Source organism: Scardinius erythrophthalmus (assembly GCF_964197995.2).
Source record: "Scardinius erythrophthalmus genome assembly, chromosome: 10".
In the NCBI taxonomy this organism is placed as follows: Eukaryota; Metazoa; Chordata; class Actinopteri; order Cypriniformes; family Leuciscidae; genus Scardinius; species Scardinius erythrophthalmus.
Window position 1 is genome coordinate 45,392,959 of NC_138230.1, and position 19,581 is coordinate 45,412,539.

At 39.4% G+C, this 19,581-nt stretch overlaps 1 protein-coding gene across 1 annotated transcript in view; it reads right to left on the reverse strand.

Moving 5' to 3' along the window:
- The window catches only part of psmb2 (proteasome 20S subunit beta 2), a gene marked incomplete at its 3' end in the record, with an annotated part of 18,578 nt that extends 203 nt beyond the window's left edge, over nucleotides 1-18,375 (reverse strand). The window contains exons 1-7 of the mRNA XM_081376564.1: nucleotides 18,131-18,375; nucleotides 16,157-16,279; nucleotides 15,883-15,953; nucleotides 2,824-2,986; nucleotides 2,691-2,740; nucleotides 1,843-1,943; nucleotides 1,569-1,639 (exon numbers count right to left, since the gene is read on the reverse strand). Coding sequence (XP_081232690.1) covers nucleotides 1,569-1,639; nucleotides 1,843-1,943; nucleotides 2,691-2,740; nucleotides 2,824-2,986; nucleotides 15,883-15,953; nucleotides 16,157-16,279; nucleotides 18,131-18,221 — 670 coding nt within the window. The 5' untranslated portion in view covers nucleotides 18,222-18,375. The remainder of the gene's footprint in view (nucleotides 1-1,568; nucleotides 1,640-1,842; nucleotides 1,944-2,690; nucleotides 2,741-2,823; nucleotides 2,987-15,882; nucleotides 15,954-16,156; nucleotides 16,280-18,130) is intronic.
- Nucleotides 18,376-19,581: the final 1,206 nt, after the last annotated feature.

Here is a 19,581-nt window from a genome sequence, read left to right on the forward strand (position 1 = left end):
TCTTATCGCTGTACTGCAATGTAAATGTAATATATTAAACCAACGACTGGATTCAATCGCTTTGACGGGGTCATTATCGCTGTGAAAGACTATTACAATTATTTGTTTTGAAATAATGCTGCATATGATAATGTATAAATATTAGTTGAAAAATGAAAGTTGAAGTTGAAGCATTAAAATTATTTAATAAATAAAGACGCTGGGAAAAAAAACTAAAAATAATAACACGGCAAAGTGACTTAAATGAAAACTAAAAATATAAAACTAAATTCAACAATTGAATTCAACCACTTGACGGAATTATTGTCGTTATTGTAAACTATTAAAATCATTTGTTTGAAATAATGCTGAATATTAAGTTGAAAAACGAAAGTTTAAGTTGAAGCATTAAAATTATTAATAAATAAATAAATAAAGCTGAAATGAAAAAAAAAATTCAACCTAAAAATAATAATAATAACAACATGGCAAAATTACTAAAATGAAAACGCAAAATATAAAACTAAATTCAACAATTGAATTCAACCGCTTGACAGGGTTATCATTATCATAAACTATTAAAATCATTTGTTTGAAATAATGCAGCATATGAAATAAATATTAGTTGAAAAACAAAAGTTGAAGCATTAAAATGATTAATAAATAAATAAAACTGAAACAAAAAAAAACTAGACATGGCAAAACGACTAAAATGAAAACTTAAAAATATATAAAAAATCTATTTTATGAAATATAAATATTAGTTGAAAAAAGTTGAAGAATGCTTGATAAATGATAAAAAAATTATTAATAAATAAAATAGAAATTAAAAATTAAAAATAATAATAATAATAATAACATGGTAAAATGAAAAAAAAAAAAGACTTATTATATGACATCTAAATATTAGTGAAAAACGAAAGTTGAAGCATTAAAATTTTTAACTGTAAATAAATAAATAATAAATAAAGCCGAAATTAAAAACAAATAAACGTAAAAATAATAGTAATGGGAAAAGCACACAACGAAATGACTAAAATGAAACGAAGGCTTTCCGGCTGTTCTTCGCCGCGGAGGACCAGCTCAGATACACACACACACCTCAGTCCTGACCAGTGACACACACACACACACACACACACACCTCAGAGATACAGCAGTCCTGACCAGTGACACACACACACACACACACACACACACCTCAGAGATACAGCAGTCCTGACCAGTGACACACACACACACACACACACACACACACACCTCAGAGATACAGCAGTCCTGACCAGTGACACACACACCTCAGAGATACAGCAGTCCTGACCAGCGACACACACGCACACACACACACACACACACACCTCAGAGATACAGCAGTCCTGACCAGTGACACACACACACACACACACACACACACACACACCTCAGAGATACAGCAGTCCTGACCAGCCAAGCCTGAGGACGACACACACACACACACACTCGCTCTTCTGTCTCCTCTCACCCCATCTGTCACTCCAGCGCTCTTCATCTGCTCAGGGGCCCGACGTCTCCGTACCTGCCCCCCTGCCGGCTCACACACACACACACACCTCCGCTCTGACACTCAGCAGGTTCTCTCTGCGTCTCTCTCTGCCTGCAGGCGAACATATGCTGCTCGTCCCTTCAGATTCCGGTGTGTTCAGGAGAGAGGGATTGTTTAATGTTTATTAATCACCTGTCTGTGGAGGAGACACACACACACACACACACACAACACACACACAAGTGCAAAAACACTTGTGTACAAAGCAGCGAGGAGACAAGTACACATCCAAAGACAGACGCACAGAAATGTTCATACGAATTCATAAAAAAAAATCATACGAATAGCAGCCGACCGGAAGCTTCTCCATGTCGTGGATCCCGTCTTTGTCGATCAAGCGGACGGTGAAGGAAGGGAGGTTCAGGATGAAGCGCTTGTTGAGCTGTTGGAGAAACACATGATCAGAACGGTTCAGAAGAGGTTCTCCAGAACATTAGAGAGGTTCTCCAGAACATTAGAGAGGTTCTCCAGAACATTAGAGAGGTTCTCCAGAACATTAGAGAGGTTCTCCAGAACATTAGAGAGGTTCTCCAGAACATTAGAGAGGTTCTCCAGAACATTAGAGAGGTTCTCCAGAACATTAGAGAGGTTCTCCAGAACATTAGAGAGGTTCTCCAGAACATTAGAGAGGTTCTCCAGAACATTAGAGAGGTTCTCCACGACTGTAGAAACACTGGGGTCTTAAATAACACTTTTATTCCGTAACAACGCATTAAAGGTGACGGTAAAGACATTTATAATGTTACGTTATAGATTTCTACTTCAAATAAATGCTGTTATTTTGAACTTCTCCACACAATTATGAAGCAGCAACTGTTTCCAACACTGATAATAATCATAAATGTTTGTTGAGCATCGGATCCTCATATTAGAGTGATTTCTGAAGGATCATGTGACACTGAAGACTGGAGTAACATTCAGCTTTGATCACAGGAATAAATTACACTTTACTGTTTTACATTTAAATAATATTTTACTATTTTTACTGTAGATTTAATCAAATATTGCACTTTCAAAAGTACCGTTAGTGCAAGTCTATGCAGTTTTAATGGGATCAATTTGGAGTGTAATTATGAACAATAATAACCGCAGCACCATCACTCCTGAAATGGCCCGTATGAACACGTACCTCCTCTAAGCACTTCTTGAGCAGATCCACGGCTTCCTCACGGGTCAGATCTGCAGAACAACAGAAACACTGGGTTAGACATCAGCAGATGACCTGATAATGATGATAACCGTGATGATGTGTGTGTGCTCACCGGGTCTGTAGTATCGGTCGAGGATGGAGAGCGTGAGGAAGGCGCCGTACCCGTGAGCGGCGAACGGAGCTTTAGCGAGAGCCGACAGATGATCCATATAGTAGAGTCCGGGACCGTCGGCCTCGTCGTAGCCGGCCAGCAACAGGTTCACATGATACGGAGTCTGAGAGACGAGACATCACGGGTCACTTCACATTTACTGTATTTGTACAGCGCTTGTCACAACACACACCATTCACAGCAGCTTCACAGGAAGTGCATGAGTCCACATTACAGCGTACAGTGATCTATGGAAGCTTGTTTCCGCCACTGAACAATAAATAAATAAATATTAATAATTGCGACTTTTTATCTCACAATTCTGACTTTTTTTCTCACAATTGCGAGATATGAAGTCAGAATTGTGAGATATAAAGTCAGAATTGCGAGATATAAAGTCAGAATTGCGAGATATAAAGTCAGAATTGCGTGAAATAAAGTAAGAATTGTGAGATATAAAGTCAGAATTGTGAGATATGAAGTCAGAATTGCGTTAAATAAAGTCGCAATTGCAAGATATAAAGTCAGAATTGTGAGATATAAAGTCAGAATTGCGAGATATAAAGTCAGAATTGCGTGAAATAAAGTCGCAATTGCGTGAAATAAAGTCAGAATTGTTAGATATAAAGTCAGAATGGCGAGATATAAAGTCAGAATTGCAAGATATAAAGTCAGAATGGCGAGATATAAAGTCGCAATTGCGTGAAATAAAGTCAGAATTGTTAGATATAAAGTCAGAATGGCGAGATATAAAGTCAGAATTGCAAGATATAAAGTCAGAATGGCGAGATATAAAGTCAGAATTGCGTGAAATAAAGTCAGAATGGCGAGATATAAAGTCAGAATTGCAAGATATAAAGTCACAATTGCGAGATATAAAGTCAGAATTGCGTGAAATAAAGTCAGAATTGTGAGATATAAAGTCAGAATGGCGAGATATAAAGTCAGAATTGCGTGAAATAAAGTCAGAATTGTGAGATATAAAGTCAGAATTGCGTGAAATAAAGTAAGAATGGCGAGATATAAAGTCAGAATTGTGAGATATAAAGTCAGAATTGCGTGAAATAAAGTAAGAATTGTGAGATATAAAGTCAGAATTGCGAGATATAAAGTCAGAATTGCGTGAAATAAAGTAAGAATTGTGAGATATAAAGTCAGAATTGTGAGATATGAAGTCAGAATTGCGTTAAATAAAGTCGCAATTGCAAGATATAAAGTCAGAATGGCGAGATATAAAGTCAGAATTGCGAGATATAAAGTCAGAATGGCAAGATATAAAGTCAGAATTGCAAGATAAAGTCAGAATTGCGTGAAATAAAGTGAGAATTGTGAGATATAAAATCAGAATTGCGTGAAATAAAGTCAGAATGGCGAGATATAAAGTCAGAATTGCGAGATATAAAGTCAGAATTGTGAGATATAAAGTCAGAATTGCGAGATATAAAGTCAGAATTGCGTGAAATAAAGTAAGAATTGTGAGATATAAAGTCAGAATTGTGAGATATGAAGTCAGAATTGCGTTAAATAAAGTCGCAATTGCAAGATATAAAGTCAGAATTGTGAGATATAAAGTCAGAATTGCGAGATATAAAGTCAGAATTGCGTGAAATAAAGACGCAATTGCGTGAAATAAAGTCAGAATTGTGAGATATAAAGTCAGAATTGCGAGATATAAAGTCAGAATTGCGTGAAATAAAGTCAGAATGGTGAGATATAAAGTCAGAATTGCGAGATATAAAGTCAGAATGGCGAGATATAAAGTCAGAATTGCGTGAAATAAAGTAAGAATTGTGAGATATAAAGTCAGAATTGCGTGAAATAAAGTCAGAATTGTGAGATATAAAGTCAGAATTGTGAGATATAAAGTCAGAATTGCGACTTTATAACACGCAATTCTGACTTTATTTCACGCAATTCTGAGAAATAAAGTCAGAATTGCGAGATGTAAACTCGCAATTGTGAGATAAAAAGTCGCAATTATCTTTAAAAATGTTTCATTCTGTGGCTGAAATAAGCTTCCATAGTGATCTGATATCAGAGGAAACTGAGTTGCATTTCAGAAATGTACAGTTTTCACAACACACATCATTTCACAGAAAGTGCATGAGTCCACATAACTACATAACTCAGACAGTTTCCTCTGATATCAGATCACTGTAAGCTGAAAGCGATATCAGAGGAAACTGTCTGAGTTATGTATTTCAGAAATATACATATACAAATCACAGTTAGCGAAAAATGTATTAATTTAAACAATGTAATAATTTAATGCAGAAACAATGAGCTCATTGAAGTCATGAATGCTTGCAAGAACTATTGCACACTGTGTGTGAGCTGGTCATTACTGACGCGCGGTCCTGCATCGCCCTGAGGGGATATTCTGTGACTGTACATTATTCAGCTTTATCAAACCAGACGCCACACGCGATAAGAAGCCTCTTTTCCTGATTACGTGCTGTATTTAATGCTAAAAGCGTCTAATGCGAGTCTGTCTATCATTTACAGCCGTACTGAAGACATCAGATCCTGAAAAGAACTGAAAAGAAACAGGAATGTTTAAACTGTGAAGAAACAAACGTATTTTATGACTGAGATAGTTTGTCACTCAGTCAGTTTGTATTTTTAAGTAATAATCAAATTCATAAATATTACAACATTTTAACATGTGCTTATCCATTTGGCTGTGAGTGCAAGTTGCGAGTTGGTTGCGAGTGCAGTGCGCTTGCAGAGACTCCGCCCACACTCTCTTCTGATTGGCTATGATTTTGGATTGATTTGGTTGCGAGTGCAGTGCGCTTGCAGAGACTCCGCCCACACTCTCTTCTGATTGGCTGTGATTTTAGATTGATTTGGTTGCGAGTGCAGTGCGCTTGCAGAGACTCCGCCCACACTCTCTTCTGATTGGCTGAATTTGATTTGGTTGCGAGTGCAGTGCGCTTGCAGAGACTCCACCCACACTCTCTTCTGATTGGCTGTGATTTTAGATTGATTTGGTTGCGAGTGCAGTGCGCTTGCAGAGACTCCACCCACACTCTCTTCTGATTGGCTGTGATTTTAGATTGATTTGGTTGCGAGTGCAGTGCGCTTGCAGAGACTCCGCCCACACTCTCTTCTGATTGGCTGAATTTGATTTGGTTGCGAGTGCAGTGTGCTTGCAGAGACTCCGCCCACACTCTTCTGATTGGCTGTGAATTTGACTCACGTCTCATGTCTAGTGTGGACAGTCAAATTGCTTGTTGCTGGAATCTGATTGCATCGCGTCTGGTTAGGACATGATGTAATAATACTGATCTGAGTCTATTTTATTATGAGGGGGAGAAAACAGAAACTAGCACAAATAGAACCAACTTCCTAGGGGGAAAAATACTAAAAGAAAAACCAACTGAGCACAGAATCTTGTCGAAAACCCCAAACTTCAACGGGGTAGATGGAGGGAGAGATGGAGGGGGAGAGAGAGAGAGAGAGAGAGAGAGAGAGAGATGGAGGAGAGGAAAGGGAGAGAGAGAAAGAAAGAGAGAGAGAGAGAGAGGGTGTGAAACAGAGAACGGGGGGTGAGGTGTGTGTGTGTGTATGGGTCTGGGGGGGGGGGGGGTCGCTGGTGTCACCATCAGTGTGACTGTGATCATCTGCACCCCCGCTGCCACAAGCACCTCCTCTCGCTCGCCCCGATGCCCTGGAGCTCTGCCAGCTCTCATTAAAACTTCTGCTAGTCCTCGATCCTGCTCGCGCTCGCTCTCTAAACTCTCAGACTACCGTCGCTTCCCCCCGTCTCCCGTCTCCACAGCTCTCGGAGAGAGAGAGCTCAATTTCGGCATTCCAGGGGGGATTTAAAGGTGAAGCTGAAGTGTCATTTTTATGATTATTAAATGCATAAAGACTAGGGATGCACCGATATGAACATTTTGGCTGGTGCCGATCACAGATAATTCTTTATATTTGAAAGCCGATAACCGATATATTGGCCGATAAACCTAAATACAAATTTTTATATAATTTTTGAGAGCCTGATTACAAAAACAAAAGTCTCACCATTTAAAACCACGTCCCAAACACACAATTATAATGTTCTCATTATTATTTTCTGCAGCCGATATGACAGACTTGTGTTGCACTGAACTCTATTTCCCTTTTCAAAGTGATTCCACTCATATTTCAAGCGATTCAAACCATCATGTTGAACAGTGCGCATCTGAAGCGTCAAACAACACTTGTCAAGCGCCAAATGAGGGTAATAATCGCCAGATGGCCGTAACAATTTTATTAATTCTAACAATGCAATATTGCGAGAACATGAACGTAAAACTTGAACAACACTCCAGACACTGCATGCCCATTTAAAAACTCAATCGAACATATTCAATATTCAACATCCAAAGCGAGCCAGAAGGCTGCGAACACTAAACTGAGCTTTACATCTTCCTGCGCTTGAACGCACAAATTCACACATTATGTAAAGAAAAATCTCGTAAACGTCTGTTGTGTCTTAAGTGAATGTAAACAGTTGAGAGAGTAAACGCATGTGTATCAGTGTATTAGATCTGTGCATTCGCTCTTAAAGAGACAGCAGCCTAATAATCCTGCTGCCGTCTGTGTTTAACGTTAATCAAACGACAAAAGACGAAGAAATAAATCACTTGACTGAATAACTTAAATAAGGAATAATCTGTTAAATTTATACAGATTATGCAATGCTATTTATATTGGATTACTTACATTTAATTTCTGTACCTGAAACTGTTATCAACCTGAAAAACATACTTGAGAAGCACTTTATTTCATTCATATCTTCTACTGTATTTAATTGGGCTATTGCTTGTAATTTGATTATTTGTTCTTGTTTTATTACTGACTGCTGATTTTTCTTTAATAATGATTTAACTTTATATTAAGAAAGAGAACAAAGGTAGAGTGGGATTATAGTTAACTAAAACAAACAAAAAACATAAAAAAAACATTTCCGTTACTTGAAATCAAATATGAAAAACACTAGTTTCCAAAGCAACATCTCATTTTCATTTAGTTTAACTTGATGTAATAAAATAATTAAAACTGAACTAAAAATGTATATAAAATATATAGAAATTAAGAAAACGAAAAAAAAAACTCACAACAAAATTACTAAAAATAAAATAAATTAAAATTAAAATAAAAAATATAAAAATAAAAACTGATAGAAAATATTAATAAAAATGTATCTTTTTTTAAATGCTAAAAACCCCTCAAGCACCGAGAACTGAAACTAAAACCATAACATTTCCATTACTTAAAATTAAATAAACATTAACTGAAACAAAATATGAAAAATACTAGTTTCCAAAGCAACATTTCATATTTTCTTTTAGTTTAACTGAAATAAATGTATATGAACTATATAGACATAAAAAAAAACGACAAAGACGCACAACAAAATTAACAAAACTTAAATAAATAAAACATTTAATTAAATCAAAAACCGAAAATATAAAAATAAAAACTGATACAAAATAATAATAAAGCTTATAATAAATGAATAAAAAGCAAAATAAATTTGTTTTTAAATGCTAAAATTAAACAAAAAATGTTTACACTCCCACTTTCTTAAGAAAATGTCCACATTTGTTGTTAACGCACTCCTGTTTGGTGCAGCACAAACGCAGCGGTGCAGATTTAACTCCAGGGTCTTCATTTGTGTTCATCACACAAGTTCTTTATTGGCATCTATGGTTCTGGAAGCTGTATTTGCAAGAGTGTAAAAGCAAATGTACATCATGGCGTCCAGTGTGAGACTACAGCAGCTCCACCTGAACTCGCCTGAGAGGCTCTAATCTGATCTGGGCCGCCCTGCTCTCGGCGGGCCGCTTGCGCAAGTAAACACCCCCCAGAGAAGCTCACCTGTGCGATACGCTTCGCTCCCAGCAGGGCGGGGGTAGATCTGAGTTTGTGGGATATTCCCCTGAGTGTCCTCCACCCCTGTGCTTAAACTCAACACCTGTCACGTGAGCTGCGCTTAACACACCACCAAATCTCACCTGGTCCCGGTTAAACAATCTAGCTTAGTAAAGAGACTGACAACAGTGTGTAATTCAGCTTTCATCTTCTCTTCTGTTCCACTCGCCCCAGGACACGCTCTCCTCTTTGGCATCTCTGCCCAATCTGCCGTATTAATTGTTCATCTGTAGCGGAACAGGGGAATGCCTCGCAATATGGCACCAGTAATTATTTGTGCCAGTGTGTTGGGCGGCCAGTAATGCTTCATGTGTGCCAATGATAGCAAACTGTTGCTGGACCGCTCTGAACGAGAGCTTGAGGGGATGCTGGACGGGTAAAGCCCAACACAGAACACGGCCACAGAGAGTGTGTTCGGCTGCACAGCGCCGGTTCAGAAGTGAGCGCCGGAGTTTATCCGAGCATCTGCTCTCTCTCTCCGTGAAGATCCGTCTGAGGAGCCGCTCCAGGGAAGCCCCAAAGGCCCAGTTGTTTTTTTAGAAACCTGGTTCACGACACCGCTCTCATTTAACCGTCCCGAAGGGTTTCACCGCGGGCTAAATAATACGCAAGCTTGTACTACCATAATGCTTACTTTAACAATCTGGTGCTCTTCGCGTGTCGGTCAAAAATTACCGACATTTTTATTTTATGAAATTAATGCACTATATTGTAGTCCGATAATGTTTCATTTTTTATGAATTTTTAAGGGATTTTATGGTACTAAAATATATTGACGCTGTATTTATAATCCATTTATTCACTTTTTGAGCATAAACCTGAAAATGTAACTGTGGTAAATCTTGAACGCTTTAGAGCGACAGACTGAAGTCTGATCTCTTTTTAAAATTTACAAAAATTTGAATTTTCAGAAATTTACGTTTATTGTTATGAAAAATTTGCTAAAATACTATTTTAAAATTTTATATGAAATTTATATTATCAAAAACATTTTTTTACTCTAAAACTGTGAGAAAATCAAAGCCATAAATCTAAAAAGTTGTTTAAAATTTGAGGTCAGGGTTTGGATGAAAATGAGCGTTTAGTGAGAGTGTGTTTCAGCGAGTGTGTGTTTCAGCGAGTGTGTGTTTCAGTGAGAGTGTGTTTCAGTGAGAGTGTGTTTCAGCGAGAGTGTGTTTCAGCGAGAGTGTGTTTCAGCGAGAGTGTGTTTCAGTGAGTGTGTGTTTCAGCGAGTGTGTGTTTCAGTGAGAGTGTGTTTCAGCGAGAGTGTGTTTCAGTGAGAGTGTGTTTCAGCGAGAGTGTGTTTCAGCGAGAGTGTGTTTCAGTGAGAGTGTGTTTCAGTGAGAGTGTGTTTCAGCGAGAGTGTGTTTCAGCGAGAGTGTGTTTCAGCGAGTGTGTGTTTCAGTGAGAGTGTGTTTCAGTGAGTGTGTGTTTCAGTGAGAGTGTGTTTCAGTGAGTGTGTTTCAGCGAGAGTGTGTTTCAGCGAGTGTGTGTTTCAGCGAGAGTGTGTTTCAGTGAGAGTGTGTTTCAGCGAGTGTGTGTTTCAGTGAGAGTGTGTTTCAGTGAGAGTGTGTTTCAGCGAGAGTGTGTTTCAGCGAGAGTGTGTTTCAGTGAGTGTGTGTTTCAGCGAGTGTGTGTTTCAGCGAGTGTGTGTTTCAGTGAGTGTGTGTTTCAGTGAGAGTGTGTTTCAGTGAGAGTGTGTTTCAGCGAGTGTGTGTTTCAGCGAGTGTGTGTTTCAGTGAGAGTGTGTTTCAGCGAGTGTGTGTTTCAGTGAGAGTGTGTTTCAGTGAGAGTGTGTTTCAGCGAGAGTGTGTTTCAGCGAGAGTGTGTTTCAGCGAGTGTGTGTTTCAGCGAGTGTGTGTTTCAGCGAGTGTGTGTTTCAGTGAGTGTGTGTTTCAGTGAGAGTGTGTTTCAGCGAGTGTGTGTTTCAGCGAGAGTGTGTTTCAGCGAGAGTGTGTTTCAGCGAGTGTGTGTTTCAGCGAGAGTGTGTTTCAGCGAGAGTGTGTTTCAGCGAGTGTGTGTTTCAGCGAGAGTGTGTTTCAGTGAGAGTGTGTTTCAGCGAGTGTGTGTTTCAGTGAGAGTGTGTTTCAGTGAGAGTGTGTTTCAGCGAGAGTGTGTTTCAGCGAGTGTGTGTTTCAGCGAGAGTGTGTTTCAGCGAGAGTGTGTTTCAGCGAGAGTGTGTTTCAGCGAGTGTGTGTTTCAGCGAGAGTGTGTTTCAGCGAGAGTGTGTTTCAGCGAGTGTGTGTTTCAGCGAGAGTGTGTTTCAGTGAGAGTGTGTTTCAGCGAGTGTGTGTTTCAGTGAGAGTGTGTTTCAGTGAGAGTGTGTTTCAGCGAGAGTGTGTTTCAGCGAGAGTGTGTTTCAGTGAGTGTGTGTTTCAGCGAGTGTGTGTTTCAGCGAGTGTGTGTTTCAGTGAGTGTGTGTTTCAGTGAGAGTGTGTTTCAGTGAGAGTGTGTTTCAGCGAGTGTGTGTTTCAGCGAGTGTGTGTTTCAGTGAGAGTGTGTTTCAGCGAGTGTGTGTTTCAGTGAGAGTGTGTTTCAGTGAGAGTGTGTTTCAGCGAGAGTGTGTTTCAGCGAGAGTGTGTTTCAGTGAGTGTGTGTTTCAGCGAGTGTGTGTTTCAGCGAGTGTGTGTTTCAGTGAGTGTGTGTTTCAGTGAGAGTGTGTTTCAGCGAGTGTGTGTTTCAGCGAGAGTGTGTTTCAGCGAGAGTGTGTTTCAGCGAGAGTGTGTTTCAGCGAGTGTGTGTTTCAGCGAGTGTGTTTCAGCGAGTGTGTGTTTCAGCGAGTGTGTGTTTCAGTGAGAGTGTGTTTCAGTGAGAGTGTGTTTCAGCGAGTGTGTGTTTCAGTGAGTGTGTGTTTCAGCGAGTGTGTGTTTCAGTGAGTGTGTGTTTCAGCGAGTGTGTGTTTCAGTGAGAGTGTTTCAGCGAGTGTGTGTTTCAGCGAGTGTGTGTTTCAGCGAGAGTGTGTTTCAGCGAGTGTGTGTTTCAGCGAGTGTGTGTTTCAGTGAGTGTGTGTGTTTCAGCGAGAGTGTGTTTCAGCGAGTGTGTGTTTCAGCGAGAGTGTGTTTCAGCGAGTGTGTGTTTCAGCGAGTGTGTGTTTCAGTGAGAGTGTGTTTCAGTGAGTGTGTGTGTTTCAGTGAGAGTGTGTTTCAGCGAGTGTGTGTTTCAGCGAGAGTGTGTTTCAGCGAGAGTGTGTTTCAGTGAGTGTGTTTCAGTGAGTGTGTGTTTCAGCGAGTGTGTGTTTCGGCGAGAGTGTGTTTCGGCGAGAGTGTGTTTCGGCGAGAGTGTGTTTCGGCGAGAGTGTGTTTCGGCGAGTGTGTGTTTCGGCGAGAGTGTGTTTCAGCGAGAGTGTGTTTCAGCGAGTGTGTGTTTCAGCGAGTGTGTGTTTCGGCGAGTGTGTGTTTCGGCGAGAGTGTGTTTCAGCGAGAGTGTGTTTCAGCGAGTGTGTGTTTCAGCGAGTGTGTGTTTCAGCGAGAGTGTGTTTCGGCGAGAGTGTGTTTCGGCGAGAGTGTGTTTCGGCGAGAGTGTGTTTCGGCGAGAGTGTGTTTCGGCGAGAGTGTGTTTCGGCGAGTGTGTGTTTCGGCGAGTGTGTGTTTCGGCGAGTGTGTGTTTCGGCGAGTGTGTGTTTCGGCGAGTGTGTGTTTCGGCGAGTGTGTGTTTCGTCGAGTGTGTTTCGTCGAGTGTGTTTCGGCGAGTGTGTGTTTCGGCGAGTGTGTGTTTCAGCGAGTGTGTGTTTCAGCGAGAGTGTGTTTCAGCGAGTGTGTGTTTCAGCGAGAGTGTGTTTCAGCGAGTGTGTGTTTCAGCGAGTGTGTTTCGGCGAGTGTGTGTTTCAGTGAGAGTGTGTTTCAGCGAGTGTGTGTTTCAGCGAGTGTGTTTCGGCGAGTGTGTGTTTCAGCGAGAGTGTGTTTCAGCGAGTGTGTGTTTCAGCGAGAGTGTGTTTCGGTGAGTGTGTGTTTCAGCGAGAGTGTGTTTCAGCGAGTGTGTGTTTCAGCGAGAGTGTGTTTCAGCGAGTGTGTGTTTCAGCGAGTGTGTTTCGGCGAGTGTGTGTTTCAGTGAGAGTGTGTTTCAGCGAGTGTGTGTTTCAGCGAGAGTGTGTTTCAGCGAGTGTGTGTTTCGGCGAGTGTGTGTTTCGGCGAGTGTGTGTTTCAGTGAGAGTGTGTTTCAGTGAGTGTGTGTTTCAGCGAGTGTGTTTCGGCGAGTGTGTTTCGGCGAGTGTGTGTTTCAGTGAGAGTGTGTTTCAGTGAGTGTGTGTTTCAGCGAGTGTGTTTCGGCGAGTGTGTGTTTCGGTGAGTGTGTGTTCGGCTGCAGTTCCAAACGCTTCCACTAGAGGAAATTCATCTCTCATTAGGTTCCAATGCACTCATTTTTGTCCACAAGTGTGACTATTTTTTCAGGACCATTTAACCTGTTCGAATCATGTCCATGATTTTTTGTGTGTCTGTGTGTGTGTGTGTGTGTGTTCACACAGCAAGTGGCAAAACCTTCACCAAGTTTTGTACCATTCTGATGAAGAAAAAAAAAAGAAGGAGAAGCCAGCCCTGGTTAGCGTTACACCGACCCGCTCTGTGAGTGTTTAGAGACGAGCAGATTTATGAACTTGTAGCACTTCTCGGCCCCAGAGACGCCCCCCCAACCCCCCCCCCCCCCCCCCCCGGACTCGCTCTAATTGTTTTTGTAATCATTTTCTCCACTCTGCTATTGTGACAGGAGGCAGTTACACTCTTCCTAACAAATTAACACACACACTAGCAGACAAAAGAGGCAAGATGGCGACAAGCCCGTTTTTACACAGATGGGTGCACTCTACACACACACACACACACACACACACACATTGGGGGAATGTATCATTTAAGCAGGATCACATTACAAAGGAGGCGCAGGTGTCGACGACCTCTGTGACCTTGATATCACACACACACACACACACACACACAAAACATGTCGGCATCTGTTTCTCAGAACATTTTACACCGGTTGCGTTCAGATAATAATCTCTGTGAACTACAAAAGTCTAAAAGTTTGGGGTCTGTATGATTTGTTGTAAGAAGTCTCTTCTGCTCACCAAAGCTGCGTTTATTTTAGATCATACAGTAAAACAGTGAAATATTATTCCAGTGTAAATCATCTGTTGTCTATGTGAATATACAGTAAAGTGTAATTTATTCCTGTGATCAAAGCTGAATGTTCAGCATCATTACTCCAGTCTTCAGTGTCACATGATCCTTCAGAAATCACTCTAATATGATGATTTGATGCTTAATATTTATCTGTGCTCAATTATTAATAATGATTCTTATTTAGAAACAATGTTTTCAGGATTCTTTGATGAACAGAAAGTTCAAAATAAAAGTTAAATTTAATGCATCCTTGCTGAATAAAATAATTAATTTAAATTATTATATTTTAAAAATGAGATAATTAAAAACAACAACATTTCATGTACCCCAAACTTTGGATGGGGTTGTTTCCACAGAAACCTGCACTGATAATAATCATAAATGTTTGTTGACCATCAAATCCTCATATTAGAGTGATTTCTGAACGATCATGTGACACTGAAGACTGGAGTAATGATGCTGAACATTCAGCTTTTATATAGTACTTTTTTTTTTTACTGTAATAAAAAATTACTGTAAAAAACGGCTCATTTGCATATTCATAGAACCGCGCATACTAAATGAGGCAAGGGTGTCGAGTTACATTCAAGATATTTTAAGTCCATTTTTTCAAGGAAAAACGTTTAAATATGTCATTGATCAAAGAGTAGTTTAGGGATACAATTATTGACTACAGGGGGACTTAAAGATTTATGAATCTTAATTGCATATAAAATTTCCATGCATTTTGGCGCGCGAATACTGAATTAAATTGTCTTGCGCTTGTACTGACGAATTCACACAAAATTAGGTAAAAACGCCCGTCTTGGCGAGTATCCTATAGTAAACAAAGTCAGTTATATCTCAAATGAACGTAGCATATTCAAATGCGGTCCGTGCGTTTGGTCTTAAAGGGGCAGCAGTTTAATAAACCTGCTTCTGTGTTTTAATGTTAATCACACAAAGGACAAAGAAATTACTCACTGCTCTTGACTAAATAGGCTAACCTTTTCAACTTTACAAAAACATCTATCTTTATATAATTTATACAGTAATGAAATGCTTTTTTTCACATTTGATTACTTTATTCAAATTTCTGTACCTGTTAGATCTACCCGAAAAACTCTACAAACACTGTTTATTTCATTTGTAGCCTTTCTTTGTTCTATTGTATATATTTGTCCTATTTCTAATTCGATTGTTTGTTCTTATTTTGTCACTGACTGCTTACTTGTTTTAAATTCACATTAATTAGGATGGTAGTTTTTGTTGTAGTATCAAGATTGGATTAAATAATTGATATTTCACTGGTTTTGACAAACATTTGAACATTTGAATTTGATGAACAAATTAAGCCAACTAATATGATGTATATTCTTTTGGTTTATCAACTAATACATTTAAAAATTACAAATGCAGTGTAAATTCAGGTATCGGTTACGGTATCGGTAAGTACCAAAAATCAAAGTATCGGTATCGGACTCGTTCTGCAAAAAGTGGTATCGGGACATCCCTATCAAATAAATGCATCCGTGTGAGCAAGAGACCATCCCTTTAAACCAGTGGTCTCAAACCGGTTCCACGGAGGGCCTAGTGTATGCAGGTTTTCTCTTTTACCTTGAACCAAACTGATTGAGTAGGTCACTAATTGGTTAAGATCTCCCCTCACCTGGTAGTCTAGGTCTTAATTGGGCACTAATTGAAGGGAAAGACCAAAAACCTGCATACACTAGGCCCTCCGTGGAACCGGTTTGAGAACTCTGCTTTAAACACTCGTGTGTATATATAAATATATATATAAATATAATAATTGAGTTCAAACAGGTTTCTTCAACATGGCACACATCAGCTTTAAAAACTCCACGTTTGCAATGTTTGTTCATTTAACAAGCAACTCGAGATTTGATCCATTCTAGATGAATCCCAGTTTGGGAATCGCTGGTCTACATGATGTGCAATACATCTATTGATAAATGAATGTTAAATATTAAAGCGCACGCACCCGACTCCGCAGATAGTCCGCCAGGTTTTTCCTCGTGAAGTTTGCAGCCGCTGCCGGGCTGAGCTCGTATCCTGATGGAAGAGGAAGATCAACCAGATCAATACAGAAAACAGCACAGATCTGACACAAAGCACAGAAAATGTACAGTAAAATAAGCATTTTTCTGGATTAACTACAAGAAATGCATGTCAGTAATGTCAAAAACATTGGTTTGATGCTCAACACCGGACTGTGATTTCAGTACAATACAAAAATAAGACATATTAATGTTTACCATTTCTCATTTTGTAGAGCTGGACATTTTTCTGGATGTATTCTGCGAACTGTACGGTGTCTCCGGCTTCACCCACACACAGGAGCAGGATCTTCTCGCTCAGCTTGAACATCTTGTCATAATCTGTTGATCAAATTAACATCATGTGTGACACACTTGACCGGATCTCAGGAATCTGTGCAGATGTGTTTAACTCTTCAAGGCATGTGTCTCCTGTACGGACACTATCATAACCCTGCCGCTATAGGACGAGCCGAACAGCCGTTAGTTCACGATGCAGAGAGATATTTCTATTTGCAAATGTTCGTTAGAAGCAGGAGATATTAGAGGGAGGGAAATGCTGTTCTTGAGGGGTTTTTATTGTACAATAAGATCCGTTTTTCCGAAAGAAAAGACTGTATATTTTCACTGTAATTAGATAATTAATCTGAATGCAAATGATGAGTCCTAACGAAGCAGTCAGCCTGAACCATGTGACAACTAAACAGAGAAAGAGAGAAATACTTTCATCACATGCACTGTTTTCCATCTCGAAAGAGTCAAACGCTACAGTGACTCGAGTGTATATAAGGGCTCCGTCGGTTTATGGATTTAGGTTTAATTTTAAAGCAGTTCGTGGACATACTTTATCAGTGGACAAAAAATGAAATGACCAGTTAAACATGAAAGTATGCAATCAGAATATTATTCAAAAAAATTTACTCATTTATTTTCTCTTTCTATACCCTTCGTGATTGTATTTTATTAGAGACTTCATTGCTATTATTTATTGTAATTTGCAACTATGTCTGACTTTTGAGAATTGTAAATCGTTAATATTGTTTATTCAATGCCTATTTTGTATGTAAATTTGTTTATTTTTCAATAAAAAAAATAGCTGAAATCGCTGGTGTTTCTGACGTCACAAACTACCTTGTAACCAATCAGATCAACGTGTGATCGTCAACCAGTGGATCTCTGAGCTGAGGGAGTGAGTGGAGGCGGGGCTCATTTGCATATTCATAGGACCGCGCATACTAAATGAGGCAAGGGTGTCGAGTTACATTCAAGATATTTTAAGGCATAGACTTCAAGGAAAAACATTTAAATATGGCATTTTGGTGATCAAAGATGAGTTTAGGGATACAATTATTGACTACAAGGGGACTTAAATATTTAAGCATTTGAATTGCATTTAAAATTTCCATGCATTTTGGATTACATATACAAAAACTCATAAATGCATACATTCATAATGAGATATATTTGTCAATCATGCAGATACATCTGCCAAAAAGTCATAATTCTCATAAGATGTATGAAAGATATATATATGATCAAGTAAGGTTTTTATAGACAAAAAACAGTGACACTAATTTGACTGTTTTCTGGTTTATATTTGGGGATTTTGGAGAATAAAAGAGTCAAAATTATGAGATGATAAATTGAGATTACCTTTTTTTTTCTATGGCAGAAACATGCATACACACACACTCACTCACACACTTATATACACTCACTCACATTTTCAGACACACACACATTCAAACACTCACTTATACTCACACACACACGCATATATAATGGCGCTCTTACTTTCACTTTCGCATGTGAATCGCGAACTCATCCTCCACTGACTCTCGCGCACAATCACACAGCAATGACTGACGTGTTGCTCCCGTTAAAGGTTATAAGTGTAGTCTAACCCGAGTTTAATACGCTGAGAACCCTGTATCTGAATATATGAATATGTAAATCAGTTCAACGCACAAACTGAGTTAGCACAGAGAAGCTAGCACGGCTAACCCTTCTCAGCAGTCGCCACACATTCAGAAGCGGTGAAAACATACAGATGAAAGGAGAACAGAAATTAATAAACAGTGAAATGAGGTTAATTATTGTGGTCTGCAACATTTTTATTAGTTAGAATAGCGTGTTGTCTTGCTGTCTGGCCGGTTAGTGAGCTGCTAACATGCTAACCTACATCAAACTCACCGTGTTTCATCTGGATTATACTGCTGGCGGCAACATTATCTGCAGCGACCAGAACAAAGTCCGGCCCCTGAATCCCGATCAAGTATTCCATATTTCAGACTGAGTTAATTAAACACACTCTGTTCAGTAAGTGGACTCGCAGTGCAGCTCTGTCAGATATTACACAGCAAAAGCTGATGGAGTTCTTCAGCGGCGCACAGCTCAGACGTCATCAGCGCGTTCGCGCCCTCCTGTCACGTCACGTCGAGCTGCTCTGGCAACACATGACCTGTTTCAACTTCATTTGGACTGAAAAACCGAAGGACTCTGGAGTATAGTTGTATTATGTTATGACAAAGATGATGATAATTGTTGTTAATGTTTTTTTTTCCTTTGGTTTTCTTTTCTTCAAGCATTTAATAAAAATAAAAAAATAGAGCAAGATGGGGAAAAAACATTACTGCATGATTGACTAATACATTATTACATTATAAACGTATGCATTTATTAGTTTATGTATGTGTAATCCAAAATGCATGGAAATTTTATATGCAATTCAGATTCATAAATCTTTAAGTCCCCCTGTAGTCAATAATTGTATCCCTAAACTCATCTTTGATCAATGACATATTTAAACGTTTTTCCTTGAAAAAATGTCTTAAAATATCTTGAATGTAACTCGACACCCTTGCCTCATTTAGTATGCGCGGTTCTATGAATATGCAAATGAGCCCCGCCTCCACTCACTCACTCAGCTCAGAGATCCACTGGTTGACGATCACACGTTGATCTGATTGGTTACAAGGTAGTTTGTGACGTCAGAAACACCAGCGATTTCAAAGCGTGTTTTTGAGACTGTCTTTGGTTCACTGCAGTTTTAAGGAGGAAATACTCAGCAATGGTGTCGACTTATGAACTTACACATGCTTTGTCTTAAAGCACATTAAAAACACCACATAGACACATAAACAACATTAAAAGCTGGATTTACACCACTGGAGGACTAATGTTCACTAATGAAACCTTATTTGTGGGAGACTTTTGTGGGATGTTTAACAGGCCATTTAATTTTTTGTCCACTGATAAAGTATGTCCACGAACTGCTTTAAAATTAAACCTAAATCCATAAACCGACGGAGCCCTTATATACACTCGAGTCACTGTAGCGTTTGACTCTTTCGAGATGGAAAACAGTGCATGTGATGAAAGTATTTCTCTCTTTCTCTGTTTAGTTGTCACATGGTTCAGGCTGACTGCTTCGTTAGGACTCATCATTTGCATTCAGATTAATTATCTAATTACCGACAAATGTCCGGCGGCCACCCCGCGCTCCGGCTCGTCAGCTCGTGCGCCTGTAATTATTTTAATCATTTACTTTCATCTGGAGTGTTCCTGCCATACTTCTGTGTTTAGAGGCCATTCTTAATTACCCTGCCAAGACACTCTTCCCCTCTTTTCATGTGAGGAAAAGG